General features: G+C 43.3%; 2 protein-coding genes across 2 annotated transcripts; both read left to right on the top strand.

The window, feature by feature from the left end:
* The first annotated feature begins 204 nt into the window (after positions 1-204).
* On the top strand, positions 205-2,952 carry LOC121555341 (E3 ubiquitin-protein ligase TRIM35-like). Its single transcript, XM_041869177.1, has 7 exons — positions 205-307; positions 583-1,026; positions 1,237-1,332; positions 1,414-1,644; positions 1,743-1,765; positions 1,852-1,973; positions 2,159-2,952. The coding sequence occupies exons 2-7, from the start codon at positions 610-612 to the stop codon at positions 2,701-2,703; spliced, it is 1,434 nt and encodes a 477-aa protein (XP_041725111.1). The 5' UTR covers positions 205-307; positions 583-609; the 3' UTR covers positions 2,704-2,952.
* A 669-nt stretch (positions 2,953-3,621) lies between these two features.
* On the top strand, positions 3,622-9,599 carry LOC121547943 (protein mono-ADP-ribosyltransferase TIPARP-like). Its single transcript, XM_045209627.1, has 6 exons — positions 3,622-3,872; positions 4,051-4,488; positions 6,134-6,302; positions 6,464-6,699; positions 8,231-8,509; positions 8,820-9,599. Exons 1-6 carry the CDS (start codon positions 3,622-3,624, stop codon positions 9,082-9,084), a joined length of 1,638 nt encoding a protein of 545 aa, XP_045065562.1. The 3' UTR covers positions 9,085-9,599.
* The last annotated feature ends 3,249 nt before the right edge of the window (positions 9,600-12,848 follow it).

Raw genomic sequence — 12,848 nt, 5'->3', positions numbered from 1 at the left:
AGTGCTCAAGGCATGACAACTCATTAGTGAAACATTACTTTTAATTTGAATACATTATTTGTTTACAAAGTCAACAATGACAACAAACACAAACAATGGAGTAACATTCTAGTACCACCAAATAATGAAACCAATGTGAACACAAAGTGGAACTGGTGATAAAGGGTTAAAGAATGGTCTGTCTGGCTCCACCCCTATAAGGCTGTGTCACACCATAACAGGAAGAAGGAAGTCAAAACAGCTCTTGGCGACGCAGATAAAACAAGAGCTTTACGTGTCTTTGGTGGCGGTTCCCTGTAGATATCAGGTGAGTGTCACCGTAACTTGTGGTATTAAACCACTCCCAAACTAAACATCGACTTGTCCTAGGACCTAGGCATTAAGTATGGCCATTTTGAAGTTCAGACAGTATGTTGTTGAGCCCAAATATCCATATATATTCTGTTGGGTAAAGTAAAAGTAAATACTGTACCTTAGCTTACTGAGGCCATTAGCTAAATAGAACACAAACAAGGGCTGGCTCTGGCTCTGTCTAATGCCTGCAGCACTGTGTTTTCCTTTTCCCTACATTCCCTTCCAAAGGAGGAGTCACTTTCGTGTGAAGAAGGCATGGCCGCCCGATTCTCTCTCCCAGAGGATGACCTCTGTTGCCCTGTGTGCTGTGACGTCTTCAGGGACCCCGTAGTCCTCAAGTGCAGCCACAGTTTCTGTGCAGCCTGCCTACAGCAGTACTGGTCTGGGAAGGGCTCGGGCCGGGACTGCCCTCTCTGTAGGAGGGAGTTTGTGGACGAGCCAGTGGCCAGCCTCACTTTGAAGAACCTGTGTGACTCCTACATCCAGGGGAGTGGCGCGCTCAGGCCTACAGGGGAGCTGTGTGAGCCGGGTGAGCTGTGCTCCCTGCACGGGGAGAGGCTGAAGCTGTTCTGTCTGCAGGACAAGGAGCCCATCTGTGTGGTCTGTCACACCTCCAGGAAGCATAAAAACCATGAGTGCTGCCCGGTGGAAGAGGCTATAGGCGACATTAAGGTAATCTGATGTTGTGATAGACAGCCCTATAAATATAAATGGATCTCTAGCTAGCGTTTTATGAGTTCAGAGATGAACATGAAGGTAAAGGGAAACATGCTGGGAGTTTGAGCTAATCTGTTTTATGCCTCTGCAACTGTTTGCCTTTGAAGAACTGATATGTTTTGTTTACTCTATTCTTTGTCCAATTCTCTCTCTAATGTTCTTTAGGAGGAGATGAAGTCTGTATTTATTTGTTTGCAAGAGAAGAGGGAGGCTTTTGACAAAATGAAGCAAAACTACGAAAATACAGTGATACACATTCAGGTAGTGTTGTTGGTTAGCCATATCATGAAATCAAAATATCTCGTATGCTAACACACAATCTTAACAAAGGTCTCATTTCAGGTCCAGGCCCGGTTTGCGGCGAAGAGGATTCATGAGGAGTTTGAGAAGCTCCACCATTTCCTCCAAGCTGAAGAGGCTGCTAGGCTTGCAGCTCTGAAAGAGGAGGAGGAGAGTAAGAGTGAGATGTTGAGGCAGAGTATGAGGGAGATGGACAGAACCCTGGCCTCCCTCTCTGACACAATTAGAGCCATGGAGGAGGAGATGGCTTTGGAGGATATCGCTCTCCTTCATGTAAGCTTTTCTACTTGTGTATTATCCGATACATGAACTGAAGGTGCATATCATCAAACTGCCTAAAAACAATGTTTTTTTTGTGGGGTTTTTTCCAGAAATGCAAGCAGACAATGAGAAGGTGAGTACATTCCAACCCCTGGTGGTTTCACTGTCTACAGAACATGAAACGATGAGTACTAACTCCTACTTGTTCTGGATGTATAGTGCTCAGTGCATCACACTGCAGGACCCAGTTATGGTCTCGGGAGCACTCATCGATGTGGCCAAGTACTTGGGCTCACTTCAATACAAAGTGTGGGAGAAGATGCAAGGGATTGTTAAATACAGTGAGTACTGAGTACGAGCTGCAGAGTGTTGAACATCACTCGGTGTCAAGACTAGTCTATTTTATTACATGAGACTGAAATGTTAACTTTTGAATCCCTTTAAGTGCTTCCTAATGTGTATTGACGCAGCAATTACAGTGGTGAGAACCGCTACATCATGGTAACTGGCTGTACTTTCTCCTCAGCTCCAGTGACTCTGGACCCCAACACGGCTGCCCCCTGGCTCCTGCTGTCTGAAGACCTCACCAGTGTGAGGGACAGCGACGACAAACTGAAGCTTCCAGACAACCCCGAGAGGTTCGACCCCGACACGGGCGTACTGGGCTCTGAGGGTTTCAGCTCAGGGAAGCATGTCTGGGACGTGGAGGTTGGAGAAAACAGCGCCTGGGTCCTCGGCGTAGCCAAAGAGTCCATCAAGAGGAAAGAAAAGGTCTCCTCCGTGCTGAAGAATGGATACCTGTCCGTGTACTTTTACCACAAGATGTACTTTGCAGGGACCTCACCCCTGACACGACTCAATCTGAAGAAGAGCCCTCAGAGGATCAGAGTGCAGCTAGACTGGGAGAAGGGGAGAGTGTGCTTCTCTGACCCAACTGACAACACACAGATCTACACTTTCAAACACACATTTTCTGAGAGGGTCTTCCCCTATTTCTGGGTTGGCTGTAAGCAGTGTCCTCTGAGGATTGAGCCATTAGAGGTCTCAGTGAAATCTGTAGATCACACATGATAATGTTATGGAATTTTCTGTCAATCTAAAAAGTGTCTTTCTTGATGTTGATTTTATCTGTCATAAGACAAAATCTAATGGGTAAATAACATTTAAATATCTACCACTCGTTGCCTTTAAATAAACACTGACATTTGATTTTCTAATGGTCAAGTGTTTACATTTATTGTATTGTATTCTGTAGTGTATGGAATAAAAGTTATTGTTTTCTGTGTGGAGTAAAACTAAATAAAAATGGAATATACCAGACTTCCTGTGGTGATCTTTCTTTTATTAGAAAATACTAAGGTAACTTAGTATTTGTCTGTAACATTTGTCGTCATCAATTTCAAATAGTTGGGCTAAACCATTCCTGTAATAAGACCTTTCAAATGGTATCCCCTGAAATCTACAAACGATCTAGTAAGAATATTGTTTGAAGAAGACTTCCAGATCAGTTTTAGGCTTAACTATAAATGCTTTATTTAGTTACTCACCAATCAATACATTTTTACGAGTAAAACAAAACGTGGACAGATTCATTAACCCTGAAACACTGCAAGTTAACAGGTAAAAAGTAAGTTCATGTTCTGCTGATGTATCATGCGATGCAAGTCATTTAGCTAGCAAGTTGCGCAAATTCGAGGACAGGAGAAACACGACGAAAGTCATAGGAAAAGTCCCAAAAGCATTCGTATTAATTTGTAACTTTACATTAAATGTCTACTACAAGATATCTCTGTTCGCGTTTTTAGGATTCCAGCTAATTTGATTTTGGTTATGTGATAAGGAGTGTTTTGCTTTTGTTAAAATGATTAGGCTTTTGTCTTTTTAGGCTTTTGCTTTTGACTGGGAATAGGATTGGGACATTTATTTAGTCCTTCAGGTACCATGCTATATCAACATAAACTGACTATTTACCCTCAAAAGATATTGAAGATGACAGACCTTTCATCAAACAAAGGGAGGAAGAGGGGGCCTACAACCGTGATCACAGAGGCCTCGCCAAAATCTGCCAAGGTCAGCTTCCTCACTCCTTCTCTACTGGTCATGGAGGTCCCTTCTGACACCAACACCAGTCTGCCAGTGTGGGACGCCATGCACTCCCAACAGGTGGACGTCGTCTGGACTGTGACACCATACAGTATCAATGTCCGCATCACGCCTCTCCAAGTCAGGGCAGACTACTAGTACCAGCAATACTCCTATCTGTTCTTCTGGCAAAAGCAGCAGCACCACAAGGATCATCCATACATCATCGGGCCCATCCTCAGCCCTAAGCCAGACCCAAATGATCATCCAACCTCTACCACAACAAATGACCCCAACCAAAAGCACCCCCAGTGTGCTCCTCATCTTTCCTCAAAGCACCCTCTTTCCTCAACCTGGAGCGGTCACCATCTCGCCTCACAAGCCCCAGAATATGGCACCAGGCCCAGTCAAAACCACCTCTCTCATCCTCCCCCTGCCTGTCATCATCACCCAGCCCCAGCCTGTCCACCAGCCTACCACCCCAGCCCAAACCCAAGCCACTAGCACTAATCAGTCCCCTGGTCCATCCAAGACAGCAGTCAGTCTGCCCTTCCACACAAACACCTCAGGCGACATCCAGATCTGCGACCACTTTCTCACTTACTTCTGCTGGATGGGGAGCAAGTGCAAGCAGCACCACACGCCATACCCCTTCCACTGGCAGCTGTGGTGCGTCAACAGTCACCAGTGGGTAGACTTCACCCCGCACGCCCAGGTTAAACTAGAGAGGGTCTACTGCAATGTAAACCGGGAGGAGATTGGAGTCAAGGAAGGGTGAGTAGTACAGGTAGTAGATGTAAATAATAAAACACTGTCCCTCAGTCCTCAAAGTCTGTGATTTCCATGCTTGTTTTTCCTCATAATTCCACCGAGTGGTGCAGCGGTCTAAGGCACTGCATCGCAGTGCTAGAGGCGTCACGACAGACCCAGGTTCGATCCCGGGCTGTATCACAACCGGCCGTGATCGGGATTCTCTCTCCCATAGGGCGACGCACAATTGGCCCAGCGTCATCCGGGTTAGGGGAGGGTTTGGCCGGGGTAGGCTGTCATTGTAAATAAGAATTTGTTCTTAACTGACTTGCCTAGTTAAATAAAGGTTAAAATATATATATATATATATATATATATATATATATATATTTACACTAGTTTATCAATGTATAAAATATTGCACATTTACAGAGTACATGAAGAAGAAAAATACAGGAACTGAGACACACACTCACACACACACAGGGAAGTGCCAGAGATGACATCCAGAATTTGATATCTCTCTTTTTAACATAGCGCTGCCTGCTACCACACCATAACTCTTAATGTTTTTTTTTTCTATGTTTCTGTCAGTACTGATTAGAGCTGGGAATTGCCCAGTACCTCACGATACGATACTTAGGTGCCGATACAATATTTATTTTTATCCCAAAAAACTCCCTAGTCCTTGCCGATGACAAGCATACCAATAACATGATGCAGCCACCACCATGCTTGAAAATATGAAGAGTGATGTGTTGTGTTGGATTTGCTCCAAACATAACCCTTTGTATTCAGGATATAAAGTTAATTTCTTTGCCACAGTTTTTGCAGTTTTACTTTAGTGCCTTATTGCAAACAGGATGCATGTTTTGGAATATTTTTATTCTGTACAGGCTTCTTTCTTTTCACTCTGTCATCTAGGTTAGTATTGTGGAGTAACTACAATGTTGTTGATCTATCCTCAGTTTTCTATCACAGCCATTGAACTCTAACTGTTTTAAAGTCACCTTTGGCCTGGTTTCCTTCCTCTCCAGCAACTGAGTTAGGAAGGACGCCTGTATATTTGTAGTGACTGGTTGATTATTTATTTCACCATGCTCAAAGGGATATTCAATGTCTGCGTTTTTTATTTGGACCCATCAACCAATAGGTGCTCTTCTTTGTGAGGCATTGTTAAACATCCCTGGTCTTTGTGGTTGAATCTGCGTTTGAAATTCACTGCTCGACTGAGGGACCTTACAGATAATTGTATGTGTGGGGTACAGAGATGAGGTAGTCATTCAAAAATAATGTAAAACACTATTATTGCACACAGTGATTCCATGCAACTTATTATGCGACTTGTTAAGCAAATGTTTACTCCTGATCTTATTTAGGCTTGCCATAACAAAGGGTTTGAATACTTATTGACTCAAGACATTTCATCTTTTCATTTTTGTTTAATTTATAAACATTTCTAAAAACATAATTCCACTTTGACATTATGGGGTATTGTGTGTAGACCAGTGACACAAAATCTCAATTGAATGCATTTTGAATTCAGGCTGTAACACAACCAAATGTGGAAAAAAGTCAAGGCGTGTGAAAAAACTTCTGAAGGCACTGTATATCATCAAAAAGCTATATCCCGATATGTAACTGTATCAAATGTTTTCCCCATCACTAGCACGGATGTGTTCACTCTGCACTTTAACACCATGACATTGATGGACGGGGAGAAATACGACCAGGTCAGAAGACTCCAGAACACCACCGACCCAACCAAGAACCCTCACCTCTACACCAGGTGGTGTTTCTTCTGGTGGAATAACCTCAGCTGGACAAAGTACAAAGATGTGAGTGCTTCAAACCTCTCTCTCATACCCTCAGATTTTCACTGAACTTTTACAATGGCTGACTGTATTTTGTTCATTACAAAAGATAATCCCCTCACAAATGGTCACCACTCATGTTGGGCTATGTAGGCTTTGACTTACTGGGTTGTCTTGTTGTTAAGGATGTGTCCAAGATCCTTCTGGACAAGATGGATGCTGGGAAGCTGGAGTGTCGTTTCCACATCTTAGAGGTGGAATACAAGGTGGACTTATTCAGTATGATCCAGACCAACGTCACCACAGGGTTTCAGCGGGCCATCCGATGCAGACCCTACTACCGTTCCCTTAAGTCTCTGAGAACACATTTGAGTTACGCGTCCATGTTTTGTTTTAACCTTCAGGTGGTTGATTGGTTCAGGTACCTTCCTTTCTAGGCTCTTTTAAACTGTGTTCAATTATCTTAAATCTCATTTACATGCACTTGTTTATGTTATACACTGCATGCTCGTCAAACATCTCATTCCAAAATCATGGGCATTAAAATGGAGTTGGTCCCCCCTTTGCTATAACAGCCTCCACTCCTCTGGGAAGGCTTTCCATTAGATGTTGGAATATTGCTATGGGGACTTGCTTCCATTCAGCCACAAGACCATTAGTGAGGTCGGGCACTGATGTTGGGCGATTAGGCCTGGCTCGCAGTCGGCGTTCCAATTAATCCCAAAGGTGTTCGATGGGGTTGAGGTCAGGGCTTTGTGCTGGCCAGTCAAGTTCTTCCAAACCGATCTCAACAAACCATTTCTGTATAGACCTCGCTTTGTGCATGGGGGCATTGTTATGCTGAAACAGGAAAGTCCTTCCCCAAACTGTTGCCACAAAGTTGGAAGCACAGAATCGTCTAGAATGTCATTGTATGCTGTAGCGTTAAGATTTCCCTTCACTGGAACTAAGAGGCCTACCTCGAAACATGAAAAGCAGCCCCAGACCATTATTCCTCCTCCACCAAACTTTACAGTTGGCACGATGCATTCGGGCATGTAGCGTTCTCCTGGCATCCGCCAAACCCAGATTCGTCCATCGGACTGTCAGATGGTGAAGCGTGATTCATCACTCCAGAGAACGCGTTTCCACTGCTCCAGAGTGCAATGGCGGCGAGCTTTACACAACTCCAGAGGCAGTTTGGAACTCGGTAGTGAGTGTTGCAACCGAGAACAGGCGATTTATATGCGCTTCAGCACTCGCCGGTCCCGTTCTGTGAGCTTGTGTGGCCTACCACTTCGCAGCTGAGCCATTGTTGCTCTTAGACGTTTCCACTACACAATAACAGCAGTTACAGTTGACCAGGGCAGCTCTAGCAGGGCAGAACTTTTACAAACTGACTTGTTGGAAAGGTGGCATCTTATGACAGTGCAACGTTGAAAGTCACTGAGCTCTTCAGTACGTGCCATTCTACTGCCAATGTTTGTCTATGGAGATTGCATGGCGATGTGCTCTATTTTATACACCTGTCAGCAACAGGTGTCGCTGAAATAGCTGAGGCACTAATTTGAAGGGGTGTCCACATACTTTTGGTCATGTAGTGTATCTCATAATTGGGGCCAGGAGAAATTCTCCACTCTTTTTTTTTCTAACCAGTAGTTCTGTCCTACGGCACCAAAAGGTTGACAGTGTCATCTCAAGCCACCTGTTGGCATTTAGACCCTAAAGGGGATGCACCTATGTAAAACGACTAACCATTACTAACCATGTGTTCATTATGTTGAAATGTATTTGAAAGAGGCTGTATTGTCACCAGTAAAATGATTGAGCTGCAGGTTAATGTCATAGGTCAGGTGGTAGAGAATTTTTCAGGGTCCTACTCATAATGCTGGAATCACACCATATTAGTTCTACTTCATCAATAATAACATCAACTACATTCACTAAAACAATAATCTACTTGTCTTGTATAGGACAGGTATCCTGCTGGATTGTCTGGCCGGCACATCCACTGAGCCTTCCCCGGCTAACTTCAGTGTAGACCCCCTGGAGGAGTTCAGCACCTGGTACCCCCCAGTGTGGACCCCTAGCCCCACCCCAGACCAGGACTACAGCATGGTGGAGGTGCCAGCCAGCACCCAGGCCTTCCAGAAGATCCACAGCCTCTTCCACAAGACCCTGTTAGAGACCCGGGTGGAGATAGTCAGCATCCACCAGATCCAGAACGTCCTCCACTGGGACAAGTTCCAAAGGTGTGGGTGGGGACTCCCTCTGTCCCTCTTTGATATGGATTCTATCTTTGTCAGAATACCCAATTATTTTCCTCATGTACTTATGACTGTCATGTGGGAATGGGATAAAGGAAAGGAAAAAGGTTGATAACATGGTGCAACGTTACATCACACAACAGATCAACATAATTGTATCGATAAGGGTTATCCAAATGAGATGGAGGCGTTTTATTATCCTGCTCCATTTGACCATGAATAAATGTAATACTGATAAAAAACCTATTAAATTGAAGATGAATACATACATTAGGTGGCATTGTTTGTGTTGTAGGTACAAGGAGCACATGCAGAAGCGCGGCGACACAAAGGAGGACGAGGCTCTGGAGAGGCACCTGTTTCACGGGACCGTCAGGGACTTCATTGAGGACACTGCCACAACAACTTCGACCCACGCGTCTCCGGAGTCAACGGGTTCACGTACGGCTACGGCTCCTACTTCGCCGGCGACGCCTCCTACTCCAACACATTCGCTGCGGTGTCACCTGACGCCGGGGTGCGTCACATGTTCCTGGCCAAGGTGCTGGTGGGAAAGGTGAGCGTGAGCAAGCGCACATACCGCCGGCTGCCACCCGTCAGATCCACGAAGGAGGACTACAACCTGTACGACACCTGTGTGGACCAGCTGGTCAACCCCACCATCTTTGTAGTTTTTGACCGGTGCCAGTGCTACCCCTACTACCTGATCAAATACAAAGATCTGCTAGAGGTGATGGACATCAATGAGTAGGTTTGCCCTGGGGGTGCTAGTGTTGCTGCCTGTGACTGTAACTGTTGTTGTTCACTGGATGTTCATTCCACACCAGACCGTACTGCAGCACCTTGCATTAAGGAGAAATACAGCATTAAGAATAGATCAGTCAAAACTGTATCAAACAAAATGTTTATCTGTATCCAGTCCAAAGGGTAATGTTCAAAGCCTTCCAAAGACTTGGAGTGTTTTTAGAATAGATGTGTTTTATAAAGCTTTACGATTACGGTTTTTACAGTAAGATAGTTTGTACAACGTCCCATTTTAAAATGGAATTCTAAATGTAACACTAAAACAAGTTTGATCTGCTTTCAAAATGTTTTAACAATCGAAGCAATTATAGCACTTGGTAATGTAGAAAGAAGAAATTATAAGTTCTAGATATGGCTTTCAAAAAGGTTCTTAATCAACTGTAAAGTTGTTATGTTATTGACAATAAATGGGTTTTACTGAATAAACCAGTTGCGGTCGTGCCGTTTAAGATTAGGGAGGACAATATTTTTTTCATGAGCATGGCCTTATTTCTATTACAGCATATTGGATGACTGTCATTCATATTCCATTCACCCAGCTCAATGTAACATCGATAGGTTTGGGCTACTACATGATACTCGAATTTGCCCTATACCCATCATGAGGTAGCTACAACCTAGCCTACAAATGAAAGGTTATCATGTACAGCGCCGTGAAAAAGTATTAGTCCCCTTTCTGATTTTCTCTATTTTTGCATATTTTTCATACTGAATGTTATCAGATCTTCAAACCAAAACTTACTGTGGAATGCAGTGTTTGGTTTTTGCAAGACATATTGTGACCCATCAAGTCTACATGAAAATGGCTAAAAAGCAACAAATTTGAAGTTTTGGAATGGCCTAGTCAAAGTCCAGACCTAATCCCAATTGAGATGTTGTGGCAGGACTTGAAACGAGCAGTTCATGCTTGAAAACCCACAAATGTCACCGAGTTACAGCAGTTCTGCATGGAAGAGTGGGCCACAATTCCTCCACAGTGACGTGAGAGACTGATCAACAACAGGTAGCGTTTGTTTGGAGTCATTGCAGCTAAAGGTGGCACAACCAGTTATTGAGTGTAAGGGGGCAATTACTTTTTCACACAGGGGCATTGGGTGTTGCATAACTTTGTTTATGAAATAAATTAAATAAGTATGTAATTGTTGTGGTATTTGTTCACTCAGGTTCCCTTTATCTAATATTAGGTTTTGGTTGAAGATCTGATAACATTTAGTATAAGAAATATTCAAAAGGTGCAAATAAATGGGTTTTAATGAATACATTCATGCTTCATTACTTCAAAAAACTTACGAGGGGAGTCTTGTTCACTTTACAATAATTTCATTTATTCTATTTACAGTCATATTTCTGAAATTAAATCTAAAAAAATTAAATGTCAGAAAGGTAAGTTATGAATGGAATGCAATTCCCCCAAAGTATCATGTGGTAAAATGTTATATTTCTCTCTTTTATATCTTTGTACAAACAAACCCTTTCCCTCTTTCAAACAGTACATCTTGTGAATTAACTTTGTTTCCTGACACTGACACACATAATCAGTGTTTGTCTTTTCTGGACAGGAATCAAACGCATCCTGCAGGTTCCCCGGGAATGTTCCTAATCGTCCAAGAACAATAATCACAGTGTGACGATCCCGGCTGTCTGAGTCGGGTCCTGTCTGGTGACTAGTGTTCCTGCTCGTATTCTCCAGTTTCCCGAGGGTTCGGGAACGCTCCGGGGAGCGCTCTGGTTTTCCGCACCTGCATCCCATCAGCAATCTGCACACCTGGTCCTGATCATCACCCTTCTTAGGCTCTGGGCCAACATCCAGTTCCTGCCGGATCGTTAGCCATGAACAGTATGTTTGTCAGCGTATCAGCCTTTGAGTTCTAGCGTTAGTTTTGTTGTTTTTCACCTTGTTGATTTGCTGTGTACTCACCTCCGTTTTGTTCTGTCTGCAGTCTCTCACCCGGAACCTTCACCCAACCTCTGCCTGATGGTCGGCGGCTGCCGAGCCAGTACCGGACCAACCACTGCACCCTCAACAACCCATCCACGCCACCCGCTCTGTTCCCTGGATTATTCAGCTTCACTCGGACTCTATAAATAAACACTCACCTTTGTCTCACGTACCGTGTCCCGGTCTGCTTCTGGGTTCTGGCTTAGTTAACCGTGACACACAGTCCTGGACAGAAGTGTCTCTATAGCGCATCCATCCAGCTGAAACTTTAATCAAGGGTGACTTTTTCATGGTGCAAAAAATACTGTAAAAGTAATAATCTGGCATTGTTATGCAATTTGAAACTTTTCTTCAGCAACGAGCATTGTAAAAAAAGCCCACTATTTATGAATTTTTCAAGGTACTAAACTCTACTTAAATAACTTTTTATGGTCACCTTTTTATTTATTTTTGCACAGATTTGAACTATTTTGCACCTTGAAAATGTTGCCCCAAAAGTAATTTCCCACGTCTAGTTTTGATTTACATTTGGTTGAGTTGTCAACTAATGTGAATTAAAAGTGAAATCAACCAAACATTTCACCCGGCCATTGGATTTAAAAGTTGGGTATAAAAAAAGACTAAATTCCCTTACGATTTGAGAAAATTAATTGCAATTTTTAAAGGAACCGGTTAACTTTGTCTTTTAGCAAGCTAGGTCTTTTTATTTTGTCTAAATTTGCACTAAGAATGGCATAATCAAGTTATCCAATCAGTGTTACATGTTGATTCAAAGTCATCACCTAAAATGTTGGGGTTCAAATGACGTGGAAACAACGTTGATTCAACCAGTTTTTGCCCAGTGGGTTCTCAATGACTTCATGGTACAGTGCAAGTGTAGTCTGCTGAACAGAGTAACACTTCCAGTTACAGTACATTTTTTATTTGACCTTTATTTAACTAGGCATGTCAGTTAAGAACAAATTCTTATTTACAATGACGGCCTACACCGGCCAAACCCGGACGACGCTGTGCCAATTGTGCGCCGCCCTATGGGACTCCCAATCATGGCCGGTTGTGATACAGCCTGGAATCGAACCAGGGGGGTCTGTAGTGAAGCCTCAAGCACTGAGATGCAGTGCCTTAGACCGCTGCGCCACTTGGGAGCCCATATAAAATGTAGTGTTATTATTCAATCTGCTGTCATTTTAAATGGGTAGACAAGTTTGGCATATAATGTAGACTGAGTACAGGCCAACTGAATATTCCTCCATTGTTTGGATTGCTCTTTTGTATTCCACACATTGAAATGACATTTAGGCTGACATTTCATGATATTTGAAAATGAGCAGTATGTCCAAACATTAAGGCAAAACTTATAGAATCCTTTCATTGTGCTTGCTGAGCAACTCTATTGACTTTCCCGTGAGGTTTTAACAGTGACATGGGGCTAAGACATCACAAAATGACATGTACAAAGGAATTGCAATAAGAAATGTTCTGTTCCAAACTCCTCGGAATGCTACTGAGATACGTTAGTAAAAGTGTTTTTAAAACAAGAAAATAGAAAACAGATGAGACCACATTAGATGGATATGCATG

This window comes from Coregonus clupeaformis, chromosome 4 (assembly GCF_020615455.1).
Source record: "Coregonus clupeaformis isolate EN_2021a chromosome 4, ASM2061545v1, whole genome shotgun sequence".
Classification (NCBI taxonomy): domain Eukaryota; kingdom Metazoa; phylum Chordata; class Actinopteri; order Salmoniformes; family Salmonidae; genus Coregonus; species Coregonus clupeaformis.
This window is presented reverse-complemented; position numbering and strand designations above follow the sequence as displayed.